Source organism: Brassica oleracea, chromosome C6 (assembly GCF_000695525.1).
Source record: "Brassica oleracea var. oleracea cultivar TO1000 chromosome C6, BOL, whole genome shotgun sequence".
Lineage (NCBI taxonomy): Eukaryota > Viridiplantae > Streptophyta > Magnoliopsida > Brassicales > Brassicaceae > Brassica > Brassica oleracea.
The window spans coordinates 8,807,943-8,827,636 of NC_027753.1; the positions used below are offsets into that span (position 1 = coordinate 8,807,943).

The 19,694-nt window shown below is 34.0% G+C and overlaps 3 protein-coding genes and 1 pseudogene across 3 annotated transcripts; 2 read left to right on the forward strand and 2 right to left on the reverse strand.

Annotated features, from left to right (window-relative positions):
• The first annotated feature begins 2,276 nt into the window (after positions 1 to 2,276).
• LOC106299738 (PRA1 family protein G1) lies at positions 2,277 to 2,848 on the forward strand. Its single transcript, XM_013735770.1, has one exon. It carries the CDS (start codon positions 2,291 to 2,293, stop codon positions 2,846 to 2,848), a length of 558 nt encoding a protein of 185 aa, XP_013591224.1. The 5' UTR covers positions 2,277 to 2,290.
• A 7,234-nt stretch (positions 2,849 to 10,082) lies between these two features.
• Positions 10,083 to 11,736, forward strand: LOC106299551 (high mobility group B protein 10). Its single transcript, XM_013735626.1, has 6 exons — positions 10,083 to 10,362; positions 10,447 to 10,525; positions 10,678 to 10,840; positions 10,942 to 10,986; positions 11,063 to 11,385; positions 11,473 to 11,736. Exons 1-6 carry the CDS (start codon positions 10,178 to 10,180, stop codon positions 11,641 to 11,643), a joined length of 966 nt encoding a protein of 321 aa, XP_013591080.1. The 5' UTR covers positions 10,083 to 10,177; the 3' UTR covers positions 11,644 to 11,736.
• Positions 11,737 to 14,566: 2,830 nt separating this feature from the next.
• On the reverse strand, positions 14,567 to 15,319 carry LOC106296615 (photosystem I reaction center subunit V, chloroplastic). Its single transcript, XM_013732793.1, has one exon. It carries the CDS (start codon positions 15,246 to 15,248, stop codon positions 14,763 to 14,765), a length of 486 nt encoding a protein of 161 aa, XP_013588247.1. The 5' UTR covers positions 15,249 to 15,319; the 3' UTR covers positions 14,567 to 14,762.
• Positions 15,320 to 15,663: 344 nt separating this feature from the next.
• LOC106299163 lies at positions 15,664 to 18,631 on the reverse strand (annotated as a pseudogene).
• Between the last annotated feature and the right edge of the window lie 1,063 nt (positions 18,632 to 19,694).

Genomic DNA, 19,694 nt, shown 5'->3' on the forward strand with positions numbered 1-19,694 from the left:
TCAAAAGAATCAGGGACAATTGAATCTCCTCACCAGGGATTCATCAATCTCTCTCACCGGCGACATGCACCTAGCAAGAAGAAGCTCGCGGATCTCAAAGCAGAGGGATCTTGAATCCGATCCTCCACAAGTCTCTAAGACAGATCCGATGAACACTCACGACATTCCTTCGGGATCGCGCCCATCCTCGCGGAAGCGACTTCGCCGTCGTGATTCAGCCGGTGCTACCCCACCTCCGCCTGAGCACACTGAGCCAGAAATTGAATCTCTCTCGGATGAGGAATCCTCCGATGATAACCCTGATAATCCTCTAGTTGAAGCTGAGACTCCGGAAAATCGCTCCAAAGAACAAAGATATGAGGAGAGTCAGAGTGTTTATCAAACTAAAGCTCAATACTACCCCGAGTTACTGCGACCACAGAGAATGCCAATGTCCAGCAAGTTCTTCTCAATGATGGCGACTGAGCGGTACAAAGACCTCCGAGGCAGGAAGTTCATCCCTCAACAATGTATCTCTCTCACGGACGACAATTTCTCTGATGTCAGAAGGGTTGTGACTGGAGCAGGTTTGATCCACACTCTCACTGATATCGATCCGTATCAGCCAAATGTAGTAAGAAAATTCATCGCTAATCTCCTTGATGCTGAGGAACGAGATGATGGTGTAGCTGTGTATGTCAGACGCTCTCTTGTTGATTTCTCTCAGAGTCTGATTAACTCTCTTTATTGCATTCCTGGGTTTGAAGAAGATCCCAACTGGATGGATGAAAGCATTGATGAAGTCTGTGGATTTCTCAGTGATGGTAGAATAAGACGGTGGGAGAACATGAGCTCGAAGTATCTCACTGCTACAAATCAGGTTTTGTACAAACTGGTCTGCTCGAACTGGATTCCTACCATGAACTACACATCTATGAATCAGAAGCGTCTCAGGTTTGTCTACATGCTTCATCATCATGACGGTTTTGATTTTGGGAAGCTGGTTTACGACCAGGTTATGGCAATGGCAGAGAACACTAAGACAGAGAAGACTCGTTGCATCATGTTTCCTACCTTGATTCAGCAAGTTCTTCTCTTTCAGCGCATTGTACCTCCTGACACTCGCGCTGATGAATTCACTGGCCTCCCAAAGCTGGTCGTCAAGGACGTTAAGGCTGGTCGTGGATCTGGAGCAGACTCAAGTACTGCCAGCCTTAAAGAAGATATCGATCGTACCATTGCTAGCCTTAAAGCCATTCGAGTTCGCCTGAGGAGTAAGGGAGTAGTACAGTTTCTGTCTCTTTACCTGTTACTTGTCTAACAAAGATGATTTTTATCTTAATGTGCACCTAAGCAGGGGGAGACTATGTGCAATATGTGCCTCATCCGGGGTTTGATGGAGACGAGGAGAAGGATTTAGATGATGAATACGAGGAGGAGGATGGAGATGATTATGAATGACGACCGCGTCACATCTGAGTTTCATGTGAAAGCCTGATATTGATGTTTTCTATCTTGTGGCATCTAAGACTTAGATTATGTGTATCGGCTGTGTTTTATGAACCATGTTTGCAACTTATTTAAGAATGTGTTTCAGCTCGTGATTTGTGGTTCGTGTGTTCTAGTTATCTCCATGGTTGTGTTGTATGTTTGGTTTCATTGTAGGGTGCTTAGATTGTCACATTCAGATAAAAAAGGAGAGAATGTAAGCTCAGAAAAATGAGCTTGGCGGATCGTGAAACAGAGGACGTGTTACACACACTGGTGGAAGTGTAACTTGCCGTTACAAGTTAGTTATGAGACGATGACGTGTCGATTACTCATTGGTTCCAGGATATTACTTTAGTGTGAAGCAAAGAAAATATGGAAGATTTGGGCTTATCACAATATTAGGAAAATAAGATATTGTGTTAAGTGTATTTAACCTGATTATCTTGGGTAGAGTTAGGTCAGTCGTTAAAACAATAAAAGCTAGAGCAAGAGGTTTGTTCTTGTGAGCTTATTGAAGACGAGTGTCTTGTTAGTGCAGGTCGTGCTTCTCTTTAGTGAGATTAGAAATTGGTCTGTATCTAGTCGTGTGAGATTGAGTGTAATTCGGATTAAACAGATCTAGGAAGATTGTTTAACAGATTTCTAATATACAAGAAAGCGTTCTTGGTATCTCGTGTTTTGTTCGTAGTCTCTGAACTTACAAGCCCTACGTGCCACCCACTTCTTTTTTGGTTTATACGTACACGTTTATTTAATTTCGGTCATATTGTTTTTTCCTCTTTGGTTGGTTGACCTGAGAACTCAAAAGCGGCGTCCAGCGATGCTACCACCGGAGAATCTTCCAATCACGGCGGAAGAGAGGCATCATTCTTTCGGTGAGGTTGTCTCTCTTTCGGTGCAAAATCTAATTGCGTTTGTTTCTAGTCAACGTCCATGGTTGGAGTTTCTAGCATTAGGTTCTATGGACCTTCCTACCTCTTTCTCTTCCGCCGTCTCGCGCTCAAAAGTCAACCTCCGCCATTTCGTGGTTAACTACTCTCTCATGACCGCGGCTTCGATCACACTCTTCTTGGTTAGTAATCCGACGGCTCTTGTCACCGTTGCCACTTTTGCTATCTTGTGGTTGCTCTTATGCTTTTGTAGGGACCATCCTTTGGTCTTGTACGGTCGACAAGTTAGTGACAAAGTGATCTTCTTTGGATTGATCGTTGGCTCCTTCTGGGGATTGTGGCTCACGCATTGCTTCTTGAGTCTGGTTCTTGGGGTCTTGACAGGTGTCTTGCTTTGTTTGGTACATGCCGTCCTACGTAATCCAGATGACCTCTTTGTACAAGAAGAGGAAGTTGTTGTTCCTTCCAATTTTCTTCATTGGAGCTAAAAAACTTTGTGCTTATGTTTTCACTTTTGTACTACGTATGTTTTGACCTTTGCGGTGTGTATAACTGTAAGCTATCTGATCATATGAAATAAACCATAATTTCTATGGATAACCATAACATACAATTTCAAACCAAAGATGTTTCACTTCATCTTGACATAATAGTTCAATCAACTATAAAAGCTTATAGAAAAATTATATGTGCTGTTGTTGTAGGACTACATGCACTCGGGAAAAGGCCTTGGTAATACTGTTCAACTAGAAAATTATGCATGGATCCATTAATTAGGATTGCACTAAGCTTGAAAGATCACCATCCTCTATATTGGCTTGAGGCTTTCACAGTTATGCTTCTCTTGTGTAACGTTTCATAGCATAGCACCATATCCTCATACATCCATTAACTAGTCATCCGCAACGTATATAATCTATTAATTTAAGGGGAAATTACATATTTACCCGTGTTTTTAAAACCGGACCGACCCGATGGTTGGACCGGGTTCGACCATGAACCTGTTATATAGCCGGATTGGTCTAGTAATTGGTTCGACCATGAACCGGCCACATAGCCGGATTATATTTCAAAGTTATTAAACCAATAAAAACCACTAAAACTATCAAAAATCTATCACTACAAGAAAACATGCATTTCCCGACTGCAAAATCAGTAGCTAATCAGTCGCAAAATGTACGGTTACGACTGATTTGCGACTGATACATGTAGTCACAAATCAACGTGTCGCAAAAACTATCAGTCGTAAATTAGTCGCAATTTTACGACTGATTTGAGACTAATTTGCGATTAATGTTATTGGTCATAAATCCGTCGCAGTTCAGACGCCAAATTTTACGACTGAATTACGACTTCTTTGCGAGAACGGATTGTAGTCGTTATTTGGTCGCAATATTTAGTGACTAATTTACTACTATAGTTTTAGAATCACCGTTGCTAATTAGTCGCAAAACGAAAAATTAAAAACAAAAAAAAAATTAAAATTAAAATTAATAAATTTATTAAAATTTAAAATGATTTATATATATTAAACTGGTTTAAATTAAAACTGAGACAGATACATAATTACATAAATACAAAAAGAAAAACTAAATCAAAGACCAAAACTATTTGGTCAAGAAAATGAATCAAAACTTAAATCTAAGCCGCTGTTATTAGCATACGGGAGCTAACACTAAACCTAAATCTAAACCTAACATAAACTTCGTTTGTTTCTTCAGCCGCCACGCGAGCAAGGAACTTCGCGGACGTGAGGAGCCATTACGGAGCAGACGAGGAGAGGGGGCGTGATCGAGCAGAGGAGGAGAGGACGTGTCATGGAGCAGAGAAGAGGAATAGAAACGTCACGAGGAGGGAGGCATTGGAGGAGATGAGGCGGAGAGTAGGCTGTCGTCGTCGCTGTCGTGGGCTTCATGAGCTTCTCCGTAAGGTCGTCGGTTTGTCAGCGAAGAAGAATGATGAGTTAGATACAGAGGAAGATATCAGAGATGATGAGAGAGATGAGAGTGAAAGAGATTGTGAATTCTCGTGAGACAAAGAAAGAAGAAAAAAGAGATAAAGACGAGGAGATGAGATGAAGACACGTGTGAGGGAAGGGATGAAGAAACACGCATCGGATGGTTATAAAGGTGATCCGTGTGATGCTTTGTTCAACCAATAAGAAAAGAGGAGAGGGATTATTAACTAAAGTTTATTTTGTTTTAGTTTAATATTATATGGAGGACAATTTCTTTTAAAGAAAATGTATGTAGGAAATGTTACAGCGAAGTTTTAGAAAGGTTAAAGCAAACAATTTATTTTTATGATTTAAGGTTTAGACTTTAAAAATATAAAGTTTAGTGTTTATAGTTAATTAAAGGATATAAGGTTATGGTATAGGACTTAGATTAAATTTTGAAAACAAGTATATGATTTGAGATAAAATTTTGAAAGATTAAGTTTATAGTTTTATATTGAAGATTTGGAGTTTAAGTTTTGAGACAAAAAAATTTATAAGACAAATCTGTAAAATGTATATGTTTAATATTTGGTGTTTAGCTTTGAAAATGTTAGAGGAGTTTAGTTTTAAATTTGGAATATAGGGTTTACGTTTAGGTTAAGGGTTTTGTGTATACTAGTTATAGATTTAATATTTGAGGTTAATTATTGAAAATTTAATTTTAAAGATTAAATATTTATTTATAATATTTGGAGATTAATTTTTAGTTTAGTGTTTATGACATAAGGTATATAGTATATATGAAGTTTATATTCATGATTATTTTATGATTATATCATTTTGAAAAAATATTTTAAGTTTAAGTTTAGTTTAGATAATAAGATTAAAAATATTAAGATCATAGTTTTATATGTAGATTTAAATTTGGGGTTTAGGGTATAGATGCTAAAAACAAAGTTTAGGTAATTAGCGACTAAACTGCGACTATTTACTATTTTCGGTAACTGTAGTCGCAAAACAGTCGCTATACCTCAAACATATTCTTAAATTTAGGGTATAGAGTAAGTAGTCGCAGAACAGTCGCTATTTTAATGACTATTTTGCGACTATAGATTCCGACCACAGTAAATAGTCGCTAATTAGTCATTAATTATAGCGACTGTTCTGCGACTGATTTACTTAGTCGCATATTAGCAACTGATTTGCGACTGACACGCATTAATAACAAAACTGTCGCGAAAAGATCGTAAAACAGTCGCAATATTTGGCGACTACACAATCAGTCGCAAGAAGTAGTCGGTAATTTCATGTTTTCTTGTAGTGTATAAACCATCCATATAAACAAGAAACTAATTTATTTTTATAATATTTTATGTTCAAAATTGATTTATATTTTAACTATGCATCATGTTTACTATACTTTTATATTTAGATACTAAAAAATATTAAACTATATTATTGAACCAGGTTTGACCCGGTCGAACCATATTAAACCGTGACCCAAAATATTTCCGGTTCAGCTTCCGGTCCGGTTTTAAAAACACTGATATTTACCACTTTGATGCTATCACTTTTCATTTTTGCCACCACTAGAATGACATTTTAAAAAATATCTTCTTCATTAAGTGGCAAAAGACTTTTATGCCCATGTTCTTTATATAAATAATAAATAAATATTTAAATAAATGAAAATAAAAAAAATAAAAAATAATTTTTTTAATTTTTTTTCTGAATTATACTATTTAGAAATTCAAATCCTAAACCCTAAAACTCAACTCTAAACCCTAAACCATCAATCCTTTTGAAATATGAACCCTAAACCCTAAACCATCAATCCTAAACCCTATTTTTTTTTAAATAAACTCTAAACCCTGAAACATCAACTCTAAACCCTAACCCCCGAAACATCAACTATAAACCCTAAACCCTAAACCTTCAACTCTAAACCCTAAAACATCAACTCTTAACCCTAAACCCTAAAACATCAACTCTAAACCCTAAACCCTAAAATTCAACTCTAAGCCCTAAACTTTTTTTAGAGTTGATGTTTTAGGGTTTAGGGTTAAGAGTTGATGTTTTAGGGTTTAGAGTTGAAGGTTTAGGGTTTAGGGTTTATAGTTGATGTTTCGGGGGTTAGGGTTTAGAGTTGATGTTTCAGGGTTTAGAGTTTATTTAAAAAAAAATAGGGTTTAGGATTGATGGTTTAGGGTTTAGGGTTCATATTTCAAAAGGATTGATGGTTTAGGGTTTAGAGTTGAGTTTTAGGGTTTTGGGTTTGAATTTCGAAATAGTATAATTAAGAAAAAAATTAAAAAAATACTTTTTATTTTTTTAGATTTTTATTTATTTAAATATTTATTTATTATATATATATAGAACATGGGCATAAGAGTTTTTTGCCACTTAATGAAGAAGATATTTTTTTTAAATGTCCTTCTAGTGGTGGCAAAAATGAAAAGTGGTAGCATGAAAGAGGTAAATATGTAATTTCCCCTTAAAAGAATTAGTTAATATGACATATTTGATTATTTACATTTATAATAAACCAACTATGAATTTGATTTTTTTTTAATTATAACAAAATCTATTGATAAAGAATCTAACAAAATCTTACTAAAAATTTATATATATTTTTATAAAAGAATACATTAATTAATTTTGTAATTAGTAATATAATATTATTATAAATAAATGTTAATTAAAATTTTATTATTAAACAAGAAAATAGAAAATACTATTTTATAAATTTTATAATTATATTCTGCATTATATAAAAATAGAAGTTATTTATGAATTAAATATAAAATATATTAAATAGGTATATTGACAATTTTATTTAGAAAAATATTTCATTTCAAGAAATTATCAATACTCATCATTAAAATGAGTTAAAATTCGTAAAATTTATAATATTCTTATACAAAAATAAATTTATTAACATAGGTTAATATTTTATATCTACAACTATATGTTATCTATTTATTTATTTTAGAACTCTCAACAATATATAGTTTGAAAACGTTTATATACAAAATATACTGGTATATAATAACTTTTAGTTCATATAATATTTAAAATATATGTTATTAGAAAACTATGAAATTTAAATATTTCATTTAAAATATTAATGACAAATCAAATTTTAATTATAAATTTATTTTTTTATTTTAATTATGAAAAATTTGTTGAGAAAATTAAGAAAGCATTACCAAAAATTCAAATATTTTTTATAAAATAATGAATTAATGTAGCAACAAAAAAATAATTCAAAATTCATGTAATCTTTCAAACTCAAAAATAGATGTGTAAATTTCCAAAGTTTTCTTGATAAAATATACAATTTTGAAAATAAATATTCAAACTCAAAATGATAATATTTTAAATTTTACAAAAAATAAAATCAAAGATAATAAATAATAACTTTTTGAAATGCACCACTAAAAACACGAACTATATATATGTCGTAAAAATTAAAGCAATCTAATATTTTAGAATCTTAATTAAAAAAACTTAATATCATAACATCCAAAAATATCATATATCAATTAAATTTGCAAAAATAATATGACTGATGCTACTATGTATAAAATTTACTAAAATAATAGGACAATATTAATTAACAAAGCAATATTTTTACTTAGAAATCCCAAAAAGTAATAAAATGAGATATGTTAAAGTATATTTTTAAACACAAAATGTAAATATAAATTATCTTAAACATATGTATTTTCTATAATATAAATAAATAAATTTAAAGATGTATTATATGCAAAATGTATAAATGAAAGAAAAAATATATATTTTGGAGGAGGTTCTTTATTTGATTATTTTATATTGTTATTTTATTGTACATAACTCGAAAATATATTCGTAAGTAGTAAAAATTATAACAAAATAAACGGAAAATTGCCACAAATACCGTATTCATAGTACACTTTTCATGTTTACACTAACCACTTTTACCATCATTTTTAATGAAGAGAAAAAGACACTTATACTCCTAGAGTTAACTAATCTAGACTTAGGGTTTAGAGTTGAGGGGTGTGGTTGGGTTTTTGGAGTATAAAATTTAAGATTCTAATGAATATATAAATAAATACTTAAAAATATAAAAGAAATTTAAAAAAATAGTTTCAAACATAATTTTCTATTTTCAAAAAGAAAATTTGATTTATTATATATATAGATAACAAGGGTATAAAAGTCTTTTTCCACTTAATGATGAATGTATTTTTTTAAATGTCTCTTTAATGGTGATAAAGATGAAAAGTGGTACCATGAAAGTGGTAAACATAAAATTTCGTCAAAATAAAATGTATTAAATAAATCACTATATATTAATAATACCGAATAAGAAATATAAACAATAATATTATAAATTTACAAAATATATAACACTAAAATGAAAATTGTATATTTAAAATATTTATAATAGTATAAAATACATTTATAATATGAAAAATATCCGCACGAACGTACGGATCAAAATCTAGTTAACTATTAAGTAATGGTTCGACCCAATTATCTCTTCCGGGTTTAGACAGTAATAGTTTTTTATGGACATAATCTACCAGGTATATATATTCGTTTAACAAACTTATTAATATATTCTAAATAAAAAGTTATAATTTGTGGTCCATTTCAACTTTTTGATAAAAAATTGAGAGATTTAGATCTAGTTTAGTTGCATTTGTGTTTTTCACTTTCAAATCAGCTCTAATATATGTGTGTGTGACTTTTCCTAATACTGGGAAGATTTGGGCTGAAGCCCAGTTTCGGACTGAAACCCAGTTTCGGACTGAAACCCATAATTCTTCAGATCCGAAACGAAACATATAATATGTAATATTATTTTTACCTACCGTCACTCGATCATGTAACTTCTGAACTTGTCCTATGGTGTTTGTTAATTTGAGCTAATGCCACTCAATATGATAATATTTATTTTAACCAATATATATATACATGGCTAATTTTGTTCAAACACAAAACTTATTCACATGTTAATACCGAAACAAATCTATCAACTAGTTATATTTAAAATTTTGCCCAAAATGGCTAAAATGTGTTCAACATCTCTATTACTAATACTTTATTACTAGTTATAGATTAAAATTTATTTATTTATACGACATTTGTCACATATCTCAAATCTTTCACAAAAAGTAAAGATTTTGATATAAATTATTTACATTATTTAACTCAAAATGAAATCAGCTTTACTAAGAAAATTCAGTATATATATATATATATATGTATAAAGATAAAAAAATTTGTTATCGACTAAAAATTATAATTATATTTTGAAACATTGCCAAAAGAGTCATTAACATATATTCAACACCTCTATTACTATATGTAGATTTGAATTTATTTAGTTATATATATATATATATATATATATATGTTTACTATTAACTTAATTCAACCCTTAACACAATTTTGAAAGATTTAGAATAAAATTAGTTGCGTTATTTTTATTTCAAATGAAATTCTCTTTACTAAGAAAAATTAAGAATATACGTATAAGGATAAATCTTTTGGTCAAAATATAAAAATTAATCATTTTGACCAATTTTTCGATACGGACAAAAAATAGGATTATATTCTAAAATTTACTAAGACTATTAAAATGTATTAAATATCTCAATTATTATTCGTAGATTTTAATTTATTTATTAATTGGTACGAAGACTAAACAAAATAGAAATGAAGTAATATCTTGGTGAAGATAAACCAAAAAAGTGTATAAATACTAGTCCCTGGTATCAGATTTGAAGAAAACATAGCATTGCTTTCCCTTAATTAAACCCCCAAACATGCAAGTTTAAACAATAGAAAAAAATATTTCCAACCTTCTTGTCACAAAAATAAAAACATGTCGACCAATGAGACTTTAACTGATTCGCAACTTCAAATGGTTCCCGCCTATGGCTCTTCTTCAGACAACATGAGCGACGGCGAATCCTCTCGTACGGCTTCGTACAATGATCTTGTCCAAAACCCTAATCTTTTCTTGGACAAGCTCCGTGATTTTCTCGAAAAAATTGGCAAAACTCTGGAGTGAGTTTTGCATTTTTTCCTCCCTCTATTTTTTGTGTGTGTTTTGTGTGTTTATACTAAAGAATAATCTACATCTAACTGAAGGTTTCCTACTGTGTGCGGAGAGAGTCTGGATCTGCATCAGCTTTTCGTGGCGGTCACAAAACGAGGTGGTCTTCAAATGGTATATATCTCTCTATATGATCTTAGTTTCATATTTAGCATGCATGCTTCCAATTGAACATCAAGTTTTAAAGCTTTTGTTGTTTCTTAAAATCTATATATATATACGTAATACAAATCTTGTGTGTCTTTGAAATCCTGGTGTGATTCTAGGTGATCAAGAAGCGTAAGGCCAAAGAAGTGACTGAAGCATTTAACTTGAAGAAACCATTGACCAACGCAGCATATGTTGTAAGGAGGATTTATCGGAGGATGCTCCTTGAATTCGAGCATGTGTATTTCTTTGGACAACCACTTTCTTCATTCTGGGAGAGAGGTCTGATAATAATAATTATTATAATAATCATTTTTTTTTTTTTGTCTAACTCTGAGATTAACAACATAAACTATGTTCTCCCCTTTTTTGTTTTTTTACAGAAGAAGATGTGAAGCGCCTTGTGGAGAACGGTGTACATGACCAAGGTACTCAAGTTTACATGCAAGCTGTGTAATTAATTGTATCAATTAGTCTTGAGATTTTGCATTGTGAAACTTTCAGGTATACAACTTGGCTCCATGATTGATGAATGGATCATCGATGGGAAGTTTGACGACGGCTATCTTGTGACCGTAAAGATGGGATCACAGGAGCTCAAAGGAGTGCTTTACCACTCTGCTACTCGCGAAACTCCTCGAAGACGCAAGAAGAAAGCAAAACTGTCTCATGTGGATTCTTTGCGCCCTAAGTTCCGCAGAAGCGGTTATAACTTCTTCTTCGCCGAGGAGCACAAGAGGCTTAAGACTGCGTACGCTGGGCAGGAACGTTCCCTCCTCAAGGAGATCGGGAACAATTGGAGGAACCTCTCTCCATCTGATAGAGAGGTAACGAAGTAAAACTCTCTCTTGAAACATAAGGAATAATATTTGTTTTAACGGGGTTTTGTTTTCTTGAATGATTTATGAAAATAGATTTATCAAGGAAAAGGGGCTGAGGATATGGAGAGGTACAAGACGGATATGGCTGCGTACAAATCCTTCGTTGATTCTTATGCGGCGGGAAGTGTTGCTGCGACTGATGATGCTGTGGCTGAGGCTGAAGCTGAGGGTGAAGGTGAGGATGAAGCCGAGGCGGGTCTCTAGTCTGTCTTATCTGCTTGCACCTTTTTTTTATTTTTCAGCATTTTATAATTTAGCCATAAATTTACATGCGTGTAATCTTTGCCAACTTTTACATAAGTTGTTGTTGTCTTTCCTTTGTTCTTTCTGTTTTTCTGTTTCCCTTTGAGAACTTTTAATTTAATCATAAGTTATTTAACTTTCTTAGTATTTTATTTCTGCAATTTTTCTTATAATTTTATATTAACATCAATTTTATGTTAAGGATATTAGCAGAGAAAATGGAGATTTTTGTGTGTGCCCGCGTTGGTGGTTTTTGTAGTATTATGGTTTTAAAAAGCGCTGAAAAAGGGATACCCTTCTTTTTTAATAGTTGTTTATTTTTATTTTCTAGTATTATGATTTTATCCTGATTGTTTTTTCTAAGTTTCTCGGGATATTTTTCGTTTTCTGCCGGCTTTTGTAATCAAAAAGATATCTGTTTTGCTCTGAACTTCATTGTTATATATGGTTAGCGCAGATTATTCGGCGGGTTCTAGAGTAAAATTTTCAGAAAGGATCTCTTCCGTAACAGTTTTAACCAAAGAAAAAGATATATCTTCATCTGAAGAACTTTTATCGTGTAAACAATGAAGTTAACTGCAGCCCGTTGTGATGTGGAAAAAAAATTTGATTGTTAAAAAGCGCGGAACAAGATCATTCTAATAACAATGTATTTGCAACATCCAACAAAATTTCGGTATGGACTTCATCATTGATTTAACTTGTAGTTATATTTGTCAGATCATATTTTCTAAAGGATTATATTGTTTCTCAAGAGCTTGTTTTGGTTTTTTTGATGTGATGTATCATATCAACATTTATGTTAATGTCTTTCATAGACAATATTGAATAAATAAATTTTAAACAAAAAAAGGCATGATCTTAGCCATAATATAATACGTACTGAATTAAATTGGGTACAATAATGAAATGCATAACAAAAAAATGAATATGAATATAATAAAATTTCTGAAATCAGTGGATTAGAGATTTTAATATTTTCATGAAAATATCTAACACCATATCCAACTCATTCCTATTTTAGAGATTTATATGATAGAATAAGAATGTTATAATTTTCTTCCATTTATTGAAAAAACTATTTTCCTTTTATATATAGAAATTAATCTAACATTCTTCTAAAAACAGAAGGAAATATATATGCCATTGAATACATTGAAACAAAATATAATCTTATTTTGTCCTATCTTAGAGATGAGTCCAAATGATGTAAGCAGTTAAACATCTATATTATTAAAATTAAAGTACTTTTGTGAATTGTTTGGAAACATGGAGAGCGGTATAAAAAAAAGTATAATATTGTTTAGAAACATGAATATCAATTTTTTTTTTGTCATCATATACAGACTCATACTGACTTTGTGAACCAAACTGGTAACCCTACATCCATGTGCACGGCGAAAGACGATTGTTATCAGTAGGCTTACGTTATTTAGAAAAATTAGAAGTACATTATATTATGAGAAACTATCTATATAGACCAGTTTTAAAATATACGAAAATAATCCAGTCTAATTACTTAAAAACATTTTTTGTCTAAAATAATCATTAAAAAATAAACTTTATATACATATTTCAAATAAAAATAATAATTCAAAATTGATTTATATCAAAAATTGATTCAAAAATATACATATATTCAAAAATTGATTTTTACTAAAATAATTTCCAATAGCCATTATAAAAAAAAGTTTTCAATATATATAATAAAAATACAATACAAAGTCCAATTTCAAACACCAACTTAAATTATGGTTTTATATTTCACATTAAGTTTTAAAAATATAATATATGTGATTATTTTTATATGATGATACATATAAAATACTACTAATTATAAGATTACTTATATGATGGTACGTATAAAATTTGATTAATTATATGATGACATGAAAAATAAATAACAACATATTTTTGAAAAAATACATCTGCGTGGGCGGACGCGCAGATCAAAGTCTAGTATTAGCTTATAATTTATGTTAACATCAATTTAATTTTTTAAGGCATGGCGTTAACCATAAAATAATACATACCGCATAAAAAATGGGTACAATAATGAAATGCATAACCAAAAAAATGAAGTTTCTGAAATCATATGGATTAGAGATTTTAATGTTTTCATGAAAATACAGTAAAAACTTTATAAATTAATAATGTTGGGACCATGATATTTTTTATTAATTTATAGAGTTATCAATTTACAAAATTTTATTTTTTCAGACCTTGCAGTATATACATTAATTTAACTTTAAAAATCAATTTTTATACGATTTTACTATACTATTTGGTGTATATAAAATATGTTCCAGAATTTAAGTGTTGTTTTAGATATAATTTTACAAAATAATATTAAATATATTGAAATGTTAAGAAAACACAAAATAAATTGTATTGTGAATATAACATAAATAATATAAATTTTTATACTTATATAAACTAAATATACATATATAAATTATTAATTTATGATTTTAATGGGACTATATATTTACATAGGATTTTCTAAAAAAAAAACTTATTATCTTATCAATTTGTGTATTTTGAACCATCTCAACTCGGGACCGAACAAATTATTAATTTACTGTTTTTTAATTTATAGAAATCTAACAATACTAAAAGCAGGATATACTCAACTCTTAGCCTGTCCACATCAGCACATAAAATCATCTAATCAAAATGTGCCACCTCAACTTAAAATCAACCGTAACTGCTAATAGAAATTTTATTAATATTCCGTGTTTATTAATTTATAAACTTTCTACTGTATAGATAAACTAAGCACTTAAGCATACTAGCTTTCTCACTATCGAATTTTATCTCTTTTTCCATTGTGTTTATCGAATTTTATCTCTGTTTAGGAAATTTAAATGTTGCAAGACGAAAGAGACAAAGCCCCTTTACATTTTTACCACAAAAAAAAAAAAAGAGACAAAGCCCCATAAAATAACAACAGAAAAAGGGTGATGACAACAAAAAAAACAACAACAGGAGAAGGGAAAGAAGGATAATAGAATAGGTAGCTTGCGATACAAGTCAAACATATACATACACACGAAACAGAAATTGATTGGAAAAAAGAATCAGCCAAAGAAGCTAGGATCATAGCCATTGCTAGAAGTGGCCAAGACATAGTAAGCAACGATGTGACCAATAGAACCCCAAGCAAGAACATCAACAATGTTGAACCCAACTGGATCGTTCGACTTCAGGAGGCTTACGTACTCCTTAGCACGATCATCTCCTGCTTCGAAGTGGGTTTTACCGTTCTGCTCCGGCACCTGTTTGGCAACGTTCTCTCTCTGGAAGTTGAAGAAGACGAACCGGCCTAGGAAGAGGGAGAGACCGGTGCTGAGGCTTATGACGACGGATGGGCTGAGCTCGGCTCTCACGACGGCGGAGGAGGAAGATCTTCTTCCGGAGGTGGTGGATAGCTTGGGTAAGGCAGAGGAGGAGCCACCGAGGCGGAGGGGACGGAGGCCGTGGAAGGAGATGGAGTTTGGGTTTTTCTGAGAGATTACAGTGGAGAAAGTTGTGGGAGCGAGCAAAGCAGATGCGCTTGTCGCCATGTTAATCTTCTTCTTCTTCTGAGTGTTTCAGTGCAATAGAGAATGAGTGGTTTTGGATTTATGATCTTTAGCTTGGGAGAAGACGTTAATTTGTGAGGAGGATACGATTCCGGGTTTGATGATATGGCTATCTATCATTGGTTCTTTTTGGATTATGAGATTTCAGACCAATAATGTGCCTTAATAAAAGTACCTAGTTTAGGCGGTTTCAACATAAAATTCAAATTTGCGCTAAGGCCCTCACAGTTTATACGTTTTTCCTTAAAAACGCCTAATTTTTACTTCTGCTCGAATTATTCCACGCATATTGCGAAAACAAACTATTAATATTTACGTTGAAGCCCTCTAATTTTAACGGTTCTACTTATAGCCCACATTTATTTTATAGTCCGACACAACACAGAACCAGCTCAAGAGGATCAAATCGAGCCCTTATGTCGGCCAGAGTAAAAAGTTTATGCAAACCCAAGCTGAACTTCAACACTTATGTACAAGTACAACATACATGAACTGCAACACTCATAAGAAAAAAAACATAACTAACTAAATCGACTCTCTCTCTTACTTGTACAACACATTCATTATTAACACCACTAGAGATTCGGTTTATTACTGTTAATTTTTACAGGACTGTGGCTCTTTTATTCTTCTGATAGCTCGAATGGTTTATAGATATGAATCAAGGTAAGAGTAGTTGTGGTGCCTGCCATACTCAAGGAGACTACCATAAGTGCGGTCCCAAACACCGATGAAGAGAGCTTCCGTGTCAGGACTGAAGGATATTCCCGAGATCTCCCCAAAGAAATCAATCTCCTGCTCTGTCTCATACCCTTTCGAGACATCGTACACATGGACAAAGTCAGCTGGCTCAGCCGTTGCCATGTATCTCCCATCAGACGTGTAGCGGATGGAACGGATTGCCCCAAGGTTACCCCTCAAGACAGCAACAGATTTAGAGAGGTTGCGTACGTCCCAGACCCTGCAGGTCTTGTCTTGGTTACCTATGGAGAAAGTGAGCCCATCCGGGTGCCACGCAGATGCAAAGGAGAAGTCTAAATGTCCTACTACCGTTCCCAGTGTCTGTCAGGAAATATCCAACTAGAGTTAGAAGAAAAGCGAATTTTATTTATTCAGAAGATTTTTGAAGATAGAGTGAGTGTCTCTCTGCACCTTTCCAGTGTTGGGGTCTACGAGAAGGCCTCAGGGTTGTCTCCCACAATCGTCAATAGTTTACCATCAGGACTCAGAGACGTGTGCTGACAACAAAAATGTAAAGGATAGTGTTATTAGTAAAACTTACTGCCACAAGTGTGTGACGCATCAAGGAAAAGTCAAGAATCAAGAAACAAGAAGGGACTTACATTGACAGGCCAAGGAAAGCGAAAATAGTTCAAAAGCTGATATCTCTCCATATCAAAATCTCTGACTCCACAATCATTATTCGAGGCGATGAAATGAAGCGCGCCACTGCAGAAAAGCAGACGCCAAAAGGATATGTTACAAGTTGGCAAAAAAAAAAAAGACTACATGGAGCAAAAAAAGAGACAAGCAAGTACACCTGGGTTTGTTATAGATCTCAATTGCATTGGTGATACCATTGTCATCATAAGTTATTCTCCAGCAAAAGCTCACACCAGGTCTATCAAGATGCTGAATCAATTATCAACAGTTAGATTAGATTGCATGTACATGAGATCATTCATCCATCCATGCTTCCTAACAAAACTCTAGAGAGTTACCTTGCATATAATTTCTCCTTGAAATCCACCAGCAACTAAAAATTTATCTTTCACAGCAAGTGAACTCACTTGAATCTTTGTAAATTCCTCCAACAAACTTCCAGGATGTTTCTGCAACCCACACAACAACCTACCATTAGCTAGCTGATGTGGAGATTAAATTTTATAGAAGAAGAACATTCTAACCTCGGATGGGGAAACGTGACCTTGAACATTGAGAACCTCATGCTTTCGACATGTCAAAGTAGAATAGTGGTTCACCAAAAAATTTGACATAAGGTAGACATCGTGCTTAGATGTTGCCCATACCAAATTTCTCAACTACAATACAAAAAGATAAAATTGACTTTTTTACATGTCTCCACGTAAAAGCTTTGAATGAATGTAAAAAAAAAAAAGAGGCTATGGCTTTTTGAAGATAAACCTGGAAATGAATAATACTTGATTTGATAGATCTTGAGTTCCGCCAGAAATCATAGAAAAGGGACCCTTTCTGTGTGACCATGCAATCCTGAGGATGTGATTAAGCAAATGAATGAGGTATGATAACAGTTGAAAGCATAAGGGTGAGAGAGAATGAGGGAGTAAGAGTTACTTTGGCCGATGAATCACCAGAGTTAGGGACATTCTCATAGTTTATGTACTGTTCAAGTCTAGTTTGTCTGTATTGGTCTCTGCTTATGGTAATACTGAGCCTGTCCCAAGGAATGCCCTGTATGTCTTTCCCTTTCCGAGCTTGAGCAGCTGAAGTATCACCTATTTTGTTATTCTGTAACCCCCCACACAGCATAAGAGTAAGAGATTGCGAAGAAAAACACTCACTTTCCAATATTAGCTATAACATTCCACTCAATAGGGGATTATAAGACTTACAGAGTAGTCAAACTCGTCGACATCAGAGTCCCATGCATCCCCATGAAAATCATCATCTAAACCGTCATGAACCTCTTGCATTTGATCACCAACATGGTTCATGTAGGGGGCAGGATCCTCCGGTTGGAAATTGGACATTTTTATTTTAGTTGGATGATAAAGGGGCACCTGCATATATGTGGAAGATCACCTTTATTTACAGAAGCTACAATAGTAGAATCCAGTTGAGCAACAAGCTCAAAACACAGTGTCCTAACAAGTGAAGAACAATGTATAAAAGAGACAGCATCTAAGATTTGAGACTTGGGGAGACCATAATTTATCTGCTTGAGTTTCACTTAAAATCTAGACAGTAGATACTCCGAGATCCAACAAGCAAAGCACAAGTAAAGAAAGCAAAGATCAAAACATCCGAGAGCCCTCTGCGCAAACATTTTTAAAAAGAGTCCATGTCCGATTTCTATGTTATCCAACGAACAAAACGACTTCGACGGCTCAGACACACACAAAAGAGTTCGGTTTCAGCAAGCAGCAAAACGAAACCAAAGTGAAAACAATACAAAAGTACAAAGCGATGGTAATATAGAATAAAGAAGAACTAAGGAGCACAAACTCAGTAACACGCACAAAAGGATTGGCTTGCCAGAGAGAGAGAGAGAGAGTCCAGAAAACAAGAACAAGGCGAGAGACAGAGAGGGCCCGAGATTTATCTTCTTCCTCCTTCACAGTCCCTACCAAGGGAGGTCCCAATTTTTTCACAGTCCCTACCATTTTACCCTTCCATTATTAAAATTAGCTCAGACTATTGAGGGACTGATTTGTCTTTACCTCATTGCCCTTTATGAAGAGTAATAAGTTGCCATCATTATGTAATCTAAACTCTCGCCAATGCGTTAACAAAAATCCAGTTTGTATTAGACCAATTTGAAGAGAGAGAGAAAAGAGAGAAAACGTGTGAGAGGAAAGCACCGACGTCCGGCGGCGCGTATGCGCGCGTGCCGGCGCCGGTGGCTCCCTTCTTGTCGATCCATGCTAGGTTTCCCACTGTGCGCGTCGATCTGCTGTCCTATCCGATATATTTTCGGATCTGGACTAGGGTTTTATCGCCGGAAGAGATCTGTCTACGGAGGGTTTCAAACGGCGGTAACCTCTCCTTCTCTGGATTCGTGGTGAGGTAGTAGGACGCGGCTCGTCGTGACAGCTTGTTAGTTTTTTGGGTTGAAGTTAGGGTTTATTCCGGGAGGCGGAGGCTCCGTTAGTTCTGCCGTCGCCGTTCAAGTTTCCGGGGGGGTGGAGGCTTCTTCAGTTCTGCGTCGCCGGCAAAGTCTCCGGGAGGTAGAGGCTCTCTCAGCTCTGCGTCGTCGTGATGTTTGAGACCCGTGTGTGTTCTCTCGTTGGAGGAAGAGAGAAGCGTCCGTATCAAGATGGTGATGTTCTGTGAGCCGTTGTTGTTACTCTGGTGTGTGCTCGAACGGTGGTGGTGATGATCTCGTTCCAGCGATTGATCTCGCCGGTAAAGATTACACTAGAGTAAAAGACGGCGGTGGTGAAGAGTGTGTGTAGGTCATGGGATCCGGTTTGTCACGGTGAGGCATGTTCCTGTAGTGGCCGGTGAGACGCGTCCGTTCTCCGACGTAAGTGCTCCCGGTGGCGGCGACGTTTGCGGGTCTGTTTTTCGGGGTAGAGCGAACCGCGAGTCGGCGAGTTTGGGTTTGAGGGTAACGGGCTTGGGCCTAAACGAGTGTTTGGGCCTTTAGATCTTTGTAACTCACTTTAGGCTTCGGCCTTTTTGCTAATATAATCCAGTTGGAAAAAAAAAAAAAAAAAAAAAACT